Source organism: Buceros rhinoceros, unplaced genomic scaffold (assembly GCF_000710305.1).
Source record: "Buceros rhinoceros silvestris isolate BGI_N320 unplaced genomic scaffold, ASM71030v1 scaffold15193, whole genome shotgun sequence".
Classification (NCBI taxonomy): Eukaryota; Metazoa; Chordata; class Aves; order Bucerotiformes; family Bucerotidae; genus Buceros; species Buceros rhinoceros.
Window position 1 is genome coordinate 8,480 of NW_010403148.1, and position 17,112 is coordinate 25,591.

General features: G+C 50.2%; 2 protein-coding genes across 2 annotated transcripts in view; both read right to left on the minus strand.

The window, feature by feature from the left end:
• The window catches only part of LOC104490598 (complement C1q tumor necrosis factor-related protein 6-like), a 3,404-nt gene extending 1,843 nt beyond the window's left edge, over nt 1-1,561 (minus strand). Inside the window, exons 1-2 of the mRNA XM_010132905.1 lie at nt 1,389-1,561; nt 292-529 (exon numbers count right to left, since the gene is read on the minus strand). Coding sequence (XP_010131207.1) covers nt 292-523 — 232 coding nt within the window. The 5' untranslated portion in view covers nt 524-529; nt 1,389-1,561. The remainder of the gene's footprint in view (nt 1-291; nt 530-1,388) is intronic.
• An 11,036-nt stretch (nt 1,562-12,597) lies between these two features.
• SSTR3 (somatostatin receptor 3) lies at nt 12,598-16,801 on the minus strand. Its single transcript, XM_010132906.1, has 2 exons — nt 16,757-16,801; nt 12,598-13,858 (listed from the first exon to the last, which is right to left on the minus strand). The coding sequence occupies exon 2, from the start codon at nt 13,801-13,803 to the stop codon at nt 12,598-12,600; it is 1,206 nt and encodes a 401-aa protein (XP_010131208.1). The 5' UTR covers nt 13,804-13,858; nt 16,757-16,801.
• Nucleotides 16,802-17,112: the final 311 nt, after the last annotated feature.

The following is a 17,112-nucleotide window of genomic DNA, read 5'->3' on the forward strand; positions in this document are numbered from 1 at the left end:
AGGACTCTGGAATTCTGAGGCAAGGAATGTGTCCTCCCAGCTTGGCAAGAGGCTGCCGCTGCCAATCCTGTGCTAGCAGTGGGGAAGAGCTGGTAGCAGGCCACAACCTGAGACGGCATATATATGCACTGACTCTCCTTCCCCCAGGCTACTCTTGATCACAGCACAAAACATCTAAACCCTGGGCACAGTGTGTGTGGGCACATGCCTTTCACGATGGCATCTGGCAGTTTGATAGCATAACCAGTATGCCAGCAACCCAGCTGTCTCCTCCACTACAGTGCCACTTACCCTTCAGTATGGTGATATTAATATAGGGACGGACCTCCGGCATTGGGTAGGGCAAGTGGTGGTGGCTGGGAGGGAGTGGCTGAGCATCTGTGGAAGAGTCCAGCGGGTCACAACAGCGCTTGCAAGCACCAGGAGCTGGTTCTGTGAGGTTGGGTTCATCAGTGGGTGCTCCAAGCACAACAAGGGGGAAAAGAAGCAAGGCCAATGGTGTGCGCAGGTAAATTATGTCCATGGTGACCTGGGAAGATATGAGAAGGCACCAGAGTGAGGTATAAGCAGGGGAGGATGTGGCGGGATGAAGCAGAAATCGCCACAAAACATCTTTCTGTAACTGGAGCCAGGGGTGGGGGTGAAATGGCATTATCCTGCGGAGGGAGTTTGCATGTTTGAAGTCCCTGGAGGTTCAAGGCTATAAATCTTAAGTATCAACTGTATAGTCCAAGAGGATGCCCTACGCCCTTCTGCCCAGACCAGTGAAGACTAGATGCTAACCGTGGAAGAAAGCTTGAGCCTCATTAGGCCAAACTCCGGAGCCACTAGAAGACTCAGTTCCCCAGGACAGAGAAAGGAGACTTGACAAACCACACAGTCCCTTTAGCAAAAGCATGCTCTGGTAGGCTGCTGAATCTGTGGGGAGGGCTGTAAAAAACTTCTCAGTTCCAGTCACTGTGTATCAACACTTTAGGAGCCTAAACCAACAAGCCATTGTCCCAGACCAGGTCTGACCTACACCTCTTTGCAGAGATGCCCCTTCTTCTTGTGGTCTGGGAAATTAACTTCGGTCCCTTCCATCCCCCCACCAAATCCCATACCTGTCTGTGCCTCAGCTCTCTCCCACCAATGCTCAGTTGTGTTCTCAGCCAAATCCCAGCACCTTCCTGAAGGGATGGCCAGCTTCTCTGAGTGCCAGGCCTTTGCAGACAGACCAGAGGGGAGCTGCTCCGCTGTAGAGGGCGAAGGAAGCAAAGCTCAGAGCAGGCAGCCTGCAGAAAAGTATGCTTACGAAAGACAGACACATAAACAAGCCAAGAAAGTCCCTCTCCCAGCCTCTGCTCCCCTTCCCTCTGCCTGCACCCCGGCGCAGTGTTTCAGCTCACCCCGGAGGCCAAGGGCTCCCCTCTGTGCTTCCCAGCCCCTGCTCGAAGTCTCCCCTCTGCCTGCAAAGCCGTCCCCCCAGCCCATGGCTTTAAGAAAGCTGGCTCTTGGCACAGGCACTGCTGAGTGCTGGCTGGGTTCGCAAGCTGGGCTTGGAACTGCTCCCTCCCCTCTCTTCTCCCTCCCTTTCCCTCCTTGGCTTTGGGCGCTCTCCATAGCAAAGGGCTTGGGTTTCAGCGCTTTTTAACTCTTTCCTAGGTAGTGCCTTTTCCTTATATATGGTGGTTCTATTTTTCTCTGCCTTTGGGCTTCCAGACAGCCTAGCACCGGTCAGCAAAACGCAGGCAACACAGATTGCACCCTGTGCAAAGGCTGGGCGGGCGGTATCCCACTCTGAGCACCTCCGGATGGTCAAGGTGAGGGGCAGCGGTACACGAGACAGATTTTACTTCATGTGGAATGGTACAGGACTCTGCCCTCGCTCCTTTGCAGTAGCCTATTGTCCTATGCATTAGCCCTTCGCCTGGCCAGCCGGCTGTCTCCCCAGTTGTGCCTGTCTCAGTCCCCAAGCTTCATCTTTCATCCTCTCCTGAGTTGTTTCTTCGGCACATCACTGCAGCCTCCCGCCTCAGGCATGATATTTCTAGCAGGCTCATTTGCCAACTGGGAAAGGCATCAGTTTTTTCCCCCTCTGGTCATCCCCTCACCCTGGGCAGAGCCCCAAGCCTTGCTCTCTTGATGCGTGTCATCTGCAGGTCACATCCTTCTTTAGGTCCCTGGCTGAGCACTTCGCATGGGAGGGGTGTGGCTGGCTTGAAGGCAGCTCAGATGAGGGGAGCTGCCTGCCAACAAAGCTGAGGTCCTGGAGCAAACCCCGGCCATGAACTTTGCCCCCAGCCCAGCACTGACATGCCTGTGCTGTTGGGGTGAGCACTACATGACTGCATCAGAACTTGGGAATGAGGGCATTTTGGAGGAGGGAAAAGTGCAGGGTGGATGGACAGGAGACTTTTCTTACACTGCGGAATCTGTTAAGAGGACTTTGGAGAACCTACCCAGCAGCAAAACTGAATATGGGAACTTATAACCTGGGGAGTGCACATATGTGTGAGAGGCAGAAGGAAGGATGGGTAACAGCTCTTTTCTGCGGGGGCCAGCTCTGTGCCTCCTGCAATTTTCAAGAGAAGCTGGAGAAGGCTCCAAGGTTTCTTAGGGGGAAAGCGTTTTGTACATGTGTCTACGTGCTTGGACATTTCTTTTTCATGTATTTCTTCTCCCGTTGGTTTGGTTTGGGAATGGGAGGTCCTGCTTCCCAAAGAGCGGCTGGTGTTTGGCAGGACCCCAGCACCACTGGAGAAGCAAGCGGAAAACTCTGGGAAAATATGTGCTGCAAGCTGGGGGGAAGGGAAGAAGGGGGCTGGGAGGACTGGAGAGATTCTCAGGCTGCCTGTCAGCCTAGAGCTCAGTGAACATGGAGTGAACATGCCTCCCAGCCAAGACAGGAAGAGGACCAAGAAACTCACTGCTGTGCTCGTGAGTTCCTAGTCAGGCTCCAGCACTGACATGCAATGAGACCCACTGAAAGTCTCCCACGTCTGCCTGTGGCTCGGTTTCCCCTTTTGGAAAATGAAAGGGGAAAAGGTTAGGGCAACACTTCTTGCTAATGGAACTTTGCAAGCTGACAGAAGCTGTTTTTTGTGATAGGTTGTATTGTCTACTCCTGCCTGCTGCTGGTGGGGATTTCAGCAAATGACAGCAGTATTGAAAGCCAATATATTTTCTGGGGTGCATGGAAGCTCAGAGACTGACACTGAAGGCAAAATTCCTCTCTATCCCATCCAAGCTATTGCAGTACCTCACACCCTTGGGTTTTCCTGCCTGGTTTACTTCCAGACATGACATTACACTCTTTAGCAGCTCTTGAGAGGCCATTGTCCTCATTTCTGTCCCACATTGTCATCTGCACTCCTGAGTTGCTCACAACCAAGCAAATGGTCTTTGTGGAGGACCTCATCAGCTAGGACCTTTGCCTTTGTCTCATTTATCTGTAAGAACAGCTCGCAGTGGGCAGCGAGCAGGACTTTGTGTTTAATGTCTCGACTGAGCTGAATAGAGACCTGCAGGGAGACAGCAAACAAAGACATGCACTGGTGGCATTCCCCAGCCGAACAGCAGTTTATGCCATAAAGGCACTTTTGCCAGGGTAATATTGTCCTGATCCCGGAACAGAACTGGCTGTACCAGCAACATTTTGCCGGGACAGCCACATTTGCAGGAGGTTTTGGCTTCTATGATTGAGTGCTTGAAGTTACAAGTTTTGAGAACACTATCCAATAACCCTATGCCAGCCACACTTTTAACTCAAGCCTGAAGGCACCTCATGTGCTCAACAATCTTCCCTTTCCCTCATCACACACTCTCCCTTGGAGGCAGCCCAGGGAAGTTCTGGCCAGATTAGACTGCAACAATCCCTGCTCGAAAGCAGCTGTTTCCTCCTCCTTCTACATTTTCTCCTTTCTCCTGCAAAGCCCCCAACATGGGCACGGTAGGGGGATAAAGCCTGGCTCTCCCCCAGTGACTACCTACATCCTTTTAACCCTCTATGCACAGGTACTGAAGGAATTAAATTACTTCGGTGTTTTCTCCCCTGTTTTTTCCCCTGTCCAGCCCCTGTGTACAGCTCAGCTACCCTGCTGCACATGTGGATCCCCTGCCCTGCTACATGTGTACTCACATCCACCCACAAGCACCCAAACACTCGCCCTCCACTGCTCCTCCCTCACCAAAACCTCCAGAGCAAAAGTATTATCTGCGCCAAGAGGCAGAGAAACTGCCCCTTCTCTGTCCCTTCCTGGCTGCTTGTCCTCCACCACAGCCACTTTCCCTTTCCCCTTTTCTCTACCCCTCTGCCCCAACTCTCCAAGAGCATCGCGAGCCAGGAGGGGAAGCGGAGGACCTCTTACCTCTGCTCCCCTCCAGAGGGGTCCCACGTCTGGGTTCTCCGTATCCTCAGCTGCTCCTGTTTAGCAGCCTGGGGAGGAAGGGCTGGTGGGGCCCAGCTGACTCCAGCCAGATGCTCGCCAAGTGTTCTTATGTAATTACTGTCTTTTCCATCCTGCCTCCAAGGCCTTTGTGAGTGCCTCCCCCCACCCCCCACTCTGGCCCGTGTCAGGCTTGGCTCTCCCTCCCTTCCTCCCTCCCTCCTTCCACCCACCCCACACAGCATCACAATTTGCTCAGCTCAACAGCTGATTCCTTCTGCAAGCAAAGTCCAGGCTTTTGGCTGCTGCTGTTGCTACCCTTGGAAAGAGAACTCACATGTGTTTCAAGAGCTGAAAAGCAACGGACAGCACTGCTCTGTGCTCACGTCCTCTCCATCACTGCCCGACCACTGCTGGGTCCCTTCGCCTTGCCCTTCTGTAGTGCCTGCAAACAGGGAGGAGGACACCTCAGAAAGGCAGCAGGGTTGTTTCTACGCCTCAGTATTTCGGGATACCCTCTGGTTACCCTGTGATAGCAGCTGGCCTTTGGCCATAATGGGATCACTGATCATCTCTGGCCAGACTGCAGAGGGGGTTGGGAAGACTAGATGATCTTTAAAGATCCCTTCCAACCCAAACTATTCTACGATTCTATGGTAAGATGAATCTTTTCCAGCCTGTAGACTCCACGGCTGCACACAAGGCTTGTGTCACAGCCAGCCCTTGTTACCCAACAGTAAGAAAATACCGGCTTAGAATACTTTGTACATCTGTGAGGATGGGCAGGCCTGCTGGATGTCAGCTGTGTGCCTGCATTTCTCTCATAACTTCTGCCCGTGTCGGGCTTGGACCAGTGAGGAATGACACGTTCCCTGGCTTTATGCAGGCTGCTGCTAAGTTTACATCTGTGAGGATGGGCAGGCCTGCTGGATGTCAGCTGTGTGCCTGCATTTCTCTCATAACTTCTGCCCGTGTCGGGCTTGGACCAGTGAGGAATGACACGTTCCCTGGCTTTATGCAGGCTGCTGCTAAGTTTGAGAACACTCATGCCAGCACGGATTTCAGCTGAGGGCTCCTTGGTGGCCTGGACTGTCTCACATGGAGATCAAGGCCTGGCAAAGCTGCTACATTTTTTGCTGCGCATTGCTGAAATGCCACGTGGCTGAGGAGCAGCTGGAAGAGCCATTCACTGTACTCACTGCTAGAGCAAAGCCGTTGCTGGACCTGGCGGTCACTGGCACTGAGCATGAAAGCGTGAGCTTGTCTCCCACTTCTCACTGCCCGCTCAGCTAGTCCGAGACACCGCATGTCTGTCAGACACAGCTGAACAGTATCAGAGGCTGGATGACAAGTTGCATCAGTTGGAGATGCCTTGCAGCTAAGGGTGAATCACCCAGGTTGCCCCTCTTCCCATAGAGAAACTACCCATAGATAGCTTTTCCAGGTTGAGTGTCACATCTCTTACCCCCACCTTGTAACTCTGCACTGAGACAAGAAACTGTGCCAATATTCAGCCCAACGCTGGCATGAGTGACTACAAGTGCTAACCCTACTGCAACCAGCAAGACTTCACTGCCTGTGAACATCTAGGCCCAACAGCTCGGTGACACTGCAGCCTGTTTGAACCAGTTCTTAAAAATAATCTTCAGCTGAGCCTGCTGCCTTCTGCTTCTCTGCAACTGAACGAATCTGAACACCTCATCCTCCCATCCACCCCTACGTAGACCAGGAACTTTTACCCCGGTGCTGTCCTCCCCTGCACACACTCCTAGCCCAGCCCTGAAATGATATCAAAGGTAGATTACTGCTGGGGGTATCTCAACTTTCACAAGGAGTGCTGAGAAAGGCGGACAGTGGTTAGGGCAAGAAAATTTTCTTCAGAGGTACCCATGACCTTTCTTACCAAAGAAACAAGCACTTTGTGGCAAGAGTGAGGAAGCTGGTGTTTAAGAGATCACAGAAACTCTTGGATCTGTGACAGGTACTTCCCACTGAAGCAGAGAGGGTCCACCATCACTTTGTAGCACTGTCCTAAAACTAGCCAAGAGGGAAAGATTCCTGCCATTTGATCCAGCACGAGCATGTTCATCGCTCCATCTTCAAGGCATGGGGCACAGGTGTTGTTTGCTACCCATGCAGCAAAGCTCGATGCTTTTCTCAGAAAAAGATCTGTGCTGCAACTGTAATGATGCCTTGCAGCGATTACAATGTCTCTTGAGCATCTATCAGAGGGTTCTGCCTGGATCTCCAGGTCGACAACTTACATGGTGAATATGTGGGAATTCTAATAAGGTAGTTGTGTTGCAGAAGTGTCCCAAAAAAAGGCATAGTATTACAGAACCAGTCAGAATCAGTCCACCCCCCTTGCAGTGAGGAGGGACATCTTCAATTAGATGAGGATGCTCAGAGTACTGCCCAACCTGACCTTGAATGTTTCCAGGGATGGGGCTTCTACTACCTCTCTGGGCAACAGGTTCCAGTGTTTCACCACCCTCAGTGTAAAAAATTTCTTCCTTATGCCTAGTTTTTAGTTTAAAACTATTACCCCTTTTCCTGTCTCAACAAGCCCTGCTACAAATATTGTTCCCATTTTTCTCATAGGACCCCATTAAGTACTGAAAGGCTGCAATAAAGTCTCCTCAAAGCTTTCTCTTCTTCAGGCTGAACAACACCAACTCTCTCAGCCTGTCCTCATAGCAGAGGCGTTCGATCCCTCTGATCACTTTTGTAGCTTTCCTCTGGACACGCTCCAACAGGTCCATGTCTCTCTTGTGCTGAGGAGTCCAGAGCTGGACACAGTGCTCCAGGTGGGGTCATAACAGAGCAGAGTTGAAGGGGAGACAGATGTCCCAATATCCCTTGTTCCTGCAATCAGCACACCACAGGAGTGGTGCAGGGGTACTGGGACCAGCCATTCATGCAGCATCCCCACCAGGAACAGCCCTGCCTCAAACCCAAGACATTTCCATGTGAGAAAGGTGCAGTTATGTAACAAGCGGGCCACAGCCTACCCAGGTCCTCACCCTCCTAGCTCCCCACTCACATTCCTTCATCCTCTCTGAAAACTCCTACCTGCAGCTTAGCAGCTGCTCCAGTTAAAGACCACCGAGGGAAACAGGGATGTGGCACAGTCATGGACTTGTAGTTTGTGAGTCAAGGCATATGTATTTCCTTCCCACACGGCCCTGCTTGTCATGCATAGAAGGATGTGCTGCAGCCTAGGCACGTGGCTTTAGCTGCATTGACGTGCCAGGTATGTCTATGAGTGTTTGTGCATGACATAGTAAGTGTGAGATCTGAATAGAGATGGCTGTGTTGTGCATGGCGTTTGCATATTTTATGCTTGGGAAGGCAAAGAACACCAAGTTTTCATGAACAAATATTTGCATATTTTCCACTCGTTCGAGCAGATAAAGCATTTCAATTCTTTGTTGAATCCTCAGGAGAGCCAGGAACATCTTTTCAAGAGTGTTTCCCTTTCTTGTATCACTCTCTCTCATTTATCTACTGGCTACCCTCTTTCAACAACTGATTAACTGCTTCCTGCCCCCTTCTCACACCCCCTTGTTCCATGGTCCTGTACAACAGCTGAAGCAGAACATGGCCTGGACAGTTTTGTTGTTGCCGAAGCTGAGCTGCTGTGTTACCCTGATGATGACAAATACAGCGGCTCCCTAACAACATTAAGTGTGGGCTCTGTTAGTAACAGCCTGGAAACGCAACCTTGACTCTCTACGCTGAAACACCTCCCCAGTCACATTCACTGCCCTTCCAGCTTCTCTCTTGAAGATCCACTGAAGAGCAAAAGGGTCACACTGAGTGGGTCTGAAGCTGCCCTGGGCCACTGTTGCGCTGGCAGAAACGTCCTTGGATGTGCATGTATGGTGGGTCCAGTTGTGGGGATGGACATTGACAAAGTCCAGCTGTCATCTCCCAGTTTTAGCTCACTCCTGGTTTGTGTGTATGAAGGCGTGTGTGCTGTGTTCTTTCATACATGCTTAGACCAAGAGTGCAAGTCTGGGTATGTGTGCATCTGTGTGGGTGGCCACATGTGGTCCCTGCATACATGGGTATACTTGACTCAAGCACCCACAGTCATGATCACGTATATATATATTTATACACATTCACACAGTCACATGTATCCACACAAACATGCATGCAATTACATCAATACTCCTTTGTATGCATGTATACATACCACATACATATGTCTTTCTATATCTGCTCTTGTACACTCTGACGTGTGCATACAAACTCCCTGAGCAGCTGGTAGAGTGGGATCTCTGTGTTTCTATGATCAAACATTTGCTGGGAAGAGGCATTGCACGCTGCTGAAATCATTGTGACCCTTTCTAGTCTTGCAGCTCCAGTCTCTACGTGATGAGAATAAAACCTTTTATGCAGCACAGGGCTTGATGGAGCCCTTATCTCTGTGTCTCTGCACCTGGAATAGAAAAATCCATTTCCACATCTGACTGCAACAAACACCCCAAACACAGCCAGAATTTCACTTAGCCACTGCGCATGGTCCTTGTGGCCTCTGGGTTGCCTGGAGTCAACTGCACCATCATTAGAAAAGGAAGAGGGATCACAAGGGCAGTCCGATAAATGCTATTAGCACAGAAAAAGATGGGGATTCACCAAGAGGGAGACAGAGCTGAGGAGAGAGGCAGGGGTCAGGAGGCAGCAAGGGCACTTGGCATCCATCATTCCAAACGTCTGTTCCTATGTAAAACAGCCTTTTAATCCATGGTGACGGGCTGCAGAATTTTGTAGTATTTGTTTTCTCCTCGTGAATTTCAGACAAAAAAAAAAAAACAACTTCTCTTTTCCCTCCCCCATCTTATTTTCAGTTCATTTCCATTTTTTCCCTGCAATTTGTAACTGAAAAACAGGATGCAGCGTAAGGGGAGAAGAACACACAAGACAGAAAAATACGATGCTTGTGACCCTTTTCTTTAAAAATCCTGTTCCAACTAAAGACCCCCAGTTTTTTGCACGTCTCCCTGGAACACCTTTTGATTTCCCCAGCAGGCTCCACTGCAGAGCTGCTTTGCCAGTGGGTTCAGACTCCATGTATGAAAATAACGTCTCCTTGGTGCACTTGCTTGGTGCTGGCATTGCAGTGCTTGGGCTCTTCAGATATCTATTTTAAGAAGCCAGCCAGCTGGTGAAGTTTCTTGGGTGGTGACTTGCAGCAGATGGAGATGCAAAGATGTGCAAAATGAAGTCCCAGCTCAGTTCAGTGGTGAAGGAAAGTGTCTCTGTTAAGTGTGTTGGCAGCCAGGGAACACCCCCTTCTCTCCACGACAGTTGGGCAGCCACTCTGTGGAGAAGAAAACCCTTCCTCTATCTGCCTCTGCATCCATCTAAACTGCTTCCTGCAAGGTCCTCATTCATTGTCATATGACTTCTTCAGTGCCTGGTCATCAACCTCGAACAGCACTACATGCTCCCCAGCTAGCACCATTTCTCCTTTGTCCTACAGTAAATGCTGTGCCAGTGATGCGTTCATCTTGTCCTGCTCCTCACTGCAAGAAGAGCAAAACAGACCCCTGTTTAAAGTGCTGTATTGTCCATCTATCCGACCACTTGGTAGCCAGACCTTTTAATCTTCCTACTCTTTGTTGCCCCATATAGAGGCAGGAGCTTTGTCAGTTCATCTTCATTCCACTAGGATTTCTTGGTTGCATTTCATCCAGTGGATGCTGCAGAGGACAGAAAGTGGCTACCAAGTACTTTCTTTTCCCTATGAGGTGAGCCTGAACTCCTGGATGTCTGACAGCCCACGCTCAGGGGAGCAAGAGCACTTTGTAAGAGGAGCTAAGCAATCGCTGTGTGGTACCACTGGTAGCTTGGCTCCTGAGGCTGAGCCTACAGGCATGGACAGCTTGGCACCAGCATCAGCCTACAGGCATGGACAGCTTTGCACCAGCATCCCAGGCTCAAAGAGGAAACAAGAAGAAGGGACAATCTTTCCCTGTCAGGGAAGTGACAGTGGCTGGGAGCACAGCTGAATGGTTTTTGATTGGTCATGCAGTCCCTTCCTCTGCTCTCTGGCCTGGATAGGACATGGCTTCTCACCTGATGCTATGTGACAGTCCTTTCCCAAACTTGGGTGCCTCATATGGCAGTTCCCCTGATGCCTGACAGGCCTTCACCTTTTCTCACATCACCTTTGGGTCACCCTGTCTCTTGTTTCCCCATGAAGTGGTTCTATTCCCATCATCCTCAGCTGCTGCAGCTTGTTCTGCTTCCCAGTTCAAGACTTTTGTCTTCTGTATCAGCACACCTGACCCCATGCCATTCCTTCACTTCTCACGCCTTCTCTCAAGTGATCTGTGAGACAACTTTCCATCACCCGGACAGCTCCTGTAACTGACCCTCCATGGACTGCCTCCTCCAACATCTCCAGACCACAGGGAGGCATGTCTTCTGGTGGGACCCTCCTTCCCATTTCTCAAAACTCTGGAGAAAAGAGCTCAGATATGACCAAGGGCTCTGGTATGACAATCTTCTTGGTGGCTGTAGCTTAGCAACAGCATGCAAGGAGAAGTTAAAGGTGTGGGGACAGACATTTAGTAGAGCCTGCAGGAATGAAGCCAAAGTGGAGAGAGACCTTCATCCCATCCATTTTTATATATTGCTGCTCCTTTAGCCTGCACACTCAGACAGGCCCACTCACAACTTTCCTCCAACAACCAATGCACAGAAGCAAACACTCATCCAACACCCACAATAAGACACACTTTCACCCAAGCATTCACGTGTGCACACATTTCCATATATACTTGCATGCCTACGCAACCGTACCTACGCTTAAATACCCCACAATTACATAAGCACACCTCCTCACCTGTATTTGCATACGCTTACACACACATACCCCCTTACGTACATTTGTACACATTCATACACACGCCACAGCCACACCCAGGTTAGTTTCAGTGACCAACCCACGCACATCTCCCACCAGTCTCCTCGATCTTTGATGCTGTTCATCCATTCTCATATGCGTACCATCCAGTGATCCAACTTTTGCATACAACAACCTTTGTACATATGCAGACACAAAATATCTCTACCATCCTGAGACAAATACTCTACCATTTCCCACAAGATGAATCAGTTCCTAGTGTTGCCCAGGCTCCTGCAACCAGAGATCTCACACACTGGAGATCCCCTGACCTCCCTCTGCTCCCTGCCCCCATCCTGCACTGATACATGCCTTGATCTCCTGTACCAGCCAAACATTGCTCCATACAGAGAGCAACTCATCTCAGAGACATTGTGTATTCTCAGGAGAGCCACATCTATAGCATCCCTCTCTCCTAAACACACGGAATGGTTCTACTCAGTCAGCCTTTTAAGTCCAAAGGCTTTTTGTTTATTTACAATTAGGTTTAGGGAGAGGAAAGGGGAAAGGGCATTTCAGCTTGTAAGAAACCCTGCCTCCAATCCATGCCTTGTTGTCTTCTTATATACCCTTGTCACAGCTTCCATGAGGGTGCAGAGACACCAGGAAAACCCTGAAGAATGCGAGGTGCAGGAAAGAAATGTTCCATTTGCTCTCCCAGGTAAGTCTCATCAGTCCGTCAGTCCATGAAAGCCTTGGAAAGAAAGAAGAAACTTTGAGCAGTCAGAGTGGTCTCCAGTCATGACTAGTATTGGGCAGGAAAGTTGTGCCCAACATTTACTGGAGAGCTAGAGAGGGGTCAGCCATTCATGCAACTGGCTGGTATGTCTTCTGCAGACATTTTTCCTTCCTGTTTTTCTTTAAGGGTAAACTGCTTCTCATTTTTATAAGGAAGATAATCAAGGCGCTGGCATGCTTATTTGTTGTATATGCCATTTGAGGACTTCCTTGAGGTGCCACAGTCAGATGACTGTTGATGCCCTTCACAGCTGGGTGATCTAAGGACAGATCATGCAATGTAGGACTGACCTTGCTTTCGCCATACTGTCAGTGACCTTCACCTCTTCAGCTCTTCCTGGATGCAGTCCTTCCTTTACCTGGTACCATACAAACCTCAGGTGTTTCTTCTAAAGCCAAGAACAATTCCTTGTTTTCCACAAGTTCATGAAGCACTCTTCATCTTTAAGCAGAGTCTTGGACTTTAATGTTCCCTTGTATCAATGTCTCCCATTTGTCTTTGAGGTGGAAAAGCACAGAGGGTGAAGGGGATCCCATGTCCAAATATCTCTTTCCCCTGCACCATCCCTTTCATCATAAATAACTGACATGCAACTTGCTGCTCTTTTTGCATCCCGTGGGCTCCTCTGGGAGTGGTTTTTGCTCATTACTGTCTACTTCACCAGTACTTAAAGGGTGTTCCTGCCTGTCCTTACCATTCTGGGTGATCTTGCTGATCTCACCCTCTTCTGCTTCATCATCAGTCTTTTCTGGGGGAGATGCTGCCACCTCCTGGCTCTGGACTCGGCGGGACGGCCTGAGGAGGGCCCTCCGGAAGCCCTGCTTGAAGCGGTAGGAGAGGAAGCCATAGATGATAGGATTGGCACAGCTGTTGGCATATGGCAGCACCACCACGAGAAAGTAGACACCGAAGAGGGACGGCTCCTCTGGCAGTGGGCAGACGACATTGATTATGTTGAGGACATAGAAGGGAAGCCAGCAAAGGATGAAGACAGCCACAACAGCCACCACCATGCGGGTCACTCTGCGCTCTGAAAGCTTGTGTTTGGAGGACAGAGCCCTCACCCGCCTGCCAGAGGAACGAACCTTTACAACAATAAGAAGATAACAGAGACAAATCACCAGCAGTGGCCCAAAAAAGCCCAGGGTGGCAGTGTAGACAATGAAGCCAGCTCTCCACACTGAGGCAGGCTCTGGCCACTGGATGTGGCACGTGCTCATCCCTAAAGGGACATCTGAGAAGATGACGACAGGCAGCACCACTACAGAAGATAACACCCACACAGTTGCACTCACAGCCTTGGCCACCCGTGCTGTCCGCCATTTGGAGGACTTCCCTGGGTGGACCACAGCTAGGTAGCGATCAACACTCATCACCGTCAGGCAGAAGATGCTGGTAAACTGGTTGATGGCATCCACGGCCATCACCAGGCGGCACATGAAAGACCCAAAAGGCCAGTAGGACAGGGCATTTTGTGCAGCCAAGAATGGTAGGCCAAGCATGAAGAGCTCATCAGCTAGGGCCAGGTTCAAGATGTAGACGTTGGTCACCGACTCGCTCACAGAGTGCCGCAGGACCACATAAATGACCAGAGAATTGCCAGCCAGCCCCACCACGCAGACAATGAGGTAGACCACAGGGATGAGGACACCGCTGACAACCACACCAGGGCTGGCAGTGGTGGAGCTGTTGGGGGTGATGAAGCCTGCCCAGCTGCCAGAGGCATTCCCCTCCTCTGACACTGTTGGTGTGGGAAGGCTGAAAGCAGAAGTGTCCATAGCAGAGGCAGGGAAGAGGGCAGGGGGCAGTGTCCTTGCAGAATCAGTTAGCAATCTGGAGGTGAGAGGAGGAGAAAAAAGCCATTGATACTAGGGACATGACAGCTGAACAAGTCACAAATAAAGTCACCACATAACTGTGTAGATACGGACAGGTATGGGAAGTCAAGCTGGGTCTGCAGATGCTGGAAGATGTAGGACAATACCAACCCTGTCCTAGGAGGCACAGTGGGCATGGAGGGATAAAGAGAGACATGACTCAATGTATGCCAATGGATCCTCTCCCCCAAGGAAAGATCCTCCGGAAAAGAGCCACAGACTAGGATAGGGACAGGGAAATTCCTTATTTTCTAATGACTCCAGTACTGATGACATAGTTACCAGGGGCACAATTCTCATTTACGAGTGACAGGTGCCTTACAAACAAAAGAGGGAAGAGCATCCAATGACAAAGTGCTCTGGCTCCGCCATTGAGTTGGAGCATCCTTCTGCTTGCTGAAGGATGGCCAGGTTATCACGGGGTTAGCCCCACCAGCAGAAATGAAAGCACCTCCACTCTCTGTCCAAGCTGAGAGGTGGAGTTCATCATCTGAGCCGGAGCTGCCAGTTTGAGAGTAAAGGAAGAGCCAGATTATTTGGGGTACACCAAGAGGCATCAGTCCAGATCTCTCTTTTTCTTGTTTTTTCTCTCTCCCCTTTTGCACCACAGCTAATGGAAGAGACTCTGCTTGCCCCAGCTGTTTGCGACACCAAAGCAGTGTCCCAGCCTTCCTAATCTGAGGTGCCCAATTGCCTGTCACGTCAGGGTTTGGCATGGAAACAGCACTCAGCTCACTCAGAGAGAGCCTTGAACAAACAAGCCGTCCACTCACCACCAGCTCTCTGCTCGCATTGGGTGAGAAGCTGCAGGGAGAGAAGAGGCAGATAACGGAAGGATGTGTCTTTCATCTTTTGTCAGGGCTTCACATATGTGAGACACAGAGCCCAGCACATGCTCCAGACCAAAGACACCCTGCCAAATATTACGAACGGGAGATTTGTGATGCTTTCAGGATCACTTCGGCTCTGGCAAAATTTTCTGGAGGTGCAAACTGATGAACTAGCTCCTTGCAAGAGACAGTGACTTGGAAGAGAACAGGACCCTGTGGCTCACCTTTACCCATCCCAATAAATCTCTCAGGGATCTGAAGCTCCTTTGTTATTGAAAACAATACTGAGGATCTCAAAGGAAAGGACTCTTTATATTAACTACTTTCAGGAGGCCAGAAACACTTCAGAGGCTTTCCTCCCAGATGGGATCCTCTGTAGCTTCACAAATGTCTTACTATTACAGCTTTTATTCTTTTTTGTAGATGTCATTCCAACTTCTGGAAACCTTAGGGGAAACCCGAGCTTTAGATGTGTTCCTTGGATATGAGATAGACAAACCCAATGGACTCCACAGATGTATCAGATCTTATGCTGAAAGAACATCATCAGATAGGCCCCAAAACCCACAACTGGGCAACTATGTCTTAAGGTCTTTCTACAGGCTATTGCATGTTTCCTGCTGTTCTTAAATGAGCTTTGAAGGACTGTTTAGACTTTCTTTATTTGCAGGTGCCTTGGGCTGTGAAACACTGTCCTTACAGAAGCCCACCTCTTGGGGTCTGCAGTACTGGGTTGTCTCACACATCATGAGTGGCTACAATGAATGGGCAGATTTAACTGTAAAAATATAGAAACTCTCTTTCTAAGCTCAAAGATCTTTCCTCTGGTATATTTTTCCAGTGCTGTTCCAGTGACTCAAGTCACTTGTTGGATGAAATGGGAGGGCAGTGGCTGCTGAGGGGACAAAGATCCCTGCAAAGGGTGGCAGAGACCGGAACAGTGTGTTCATAAAAAGATGATCCTCTAAAAGGTGGGGACATAATTAGGAATCCTTTTGGATGTTCCTCCTGCATACAAAGGAATTTAAAAAGAAAAAAACCCAGCATTTAGAGACAGAGCCCTACAAACACCGATTATGGATGTGGACACTTGTGCTGGGACTGAAGAGCATTGAGGGATGTGTCTAGGGTCTGGGCCTGAAAGATGATTGCTCAAGCTGTGGTTTAGCAAAATGGTAAACCCAGCTTCAGGGCTCCAAAAGCCCAATCAAAAATGTTAAGGCATGCAACACAAAGCACTGATTCAATAGAGTTTCTTTCTCCTGCTTAGACAGCTGTAGTCAAGAAACTTTGTCTTTAAGCAGGCATGATCTGTCTGTGCCATTCTAATTTTGTCAAGTGCCATCTACCAGCTCAAATGCCTTATCACACATTCTGGCTAGTTTGACAGAACCACCACTGGACACCGGTGCCTCATCTGGTGTGGGTCCACTCTGCTGACTGCTTTGGCAGCACCTGCATCAGTAGGAATTTATAGGAACCCTGGCCTTAGGCTGATCCGGTGTTGGCATCTGCTTGGGGTTTCTCTCTGATGTGGATAGCACCTGTTGCAAGAGGCTTGGGATCGCCTAACAGGGGTCTCCCAGTTCCATACATCTGGAGAGGAGGAGGAAGGCAGAGTAGTAGAATGAGATGGTAAATTTGCACTACTGCTTTCTTGAAAAGAAAAAAAGGTATTTCTGCATTGAATAATAGGAGGAGATGGATGCTAAAAGCTGAGACCTGGTTACAAAAGTGGAATAGAATCTGGGAGGGACCACAGAATCCAGTAACGTGCAGCCCCTCTCACCCCTCTCCCCTCCTGTCCACCTTGTTTCCCATGGCCCTGTTCCATCTCAGGACTCCCCCTGCCTCACCTCGGGGCTGTCATATCTGGTGGGGACCAGGATGGGCTGGCAGGGCTGGGGAGTCATGGTGGGGGGATCAGCAGGTTTCCTTCTCTGGGACTGCAGAGTTAACTTCTGCATGGACTCATGCCCGCCGGAGACGTCTGGGAAGAGCAGGCAGAGCCGCCTGGTACTTACGTGTCGTTGGGATGAACATTTTCCTCTGCTTCACCAGGAGAATCTGTGTCACGTTTTTCCCCTTCCCTTTTCTTTTAAAAGCAATAAAGCAAAGCGATCCCAGGGGGGAGGGAGTCCCACCATGCACTACTGGAGACGCAAGTCCTTCTTCCTGGACCTGCCCATCAACCCCTCCGTGACTGGTGTGGGACCGGGGCTCACTCCCGAGCCCGCTGTTGTCCGTCCGCGAACGAGCGGTCCGTTGCCCTCACGCCGATGGGTGTCTTCCCCCCTGTCTCCTCGCCATCTGCGGGAGAGGGGGCTCGGCCGCCAGGCTCGGGCAAACGGAGCGGAGTAGCAGCTACCGGGGGGCGGCA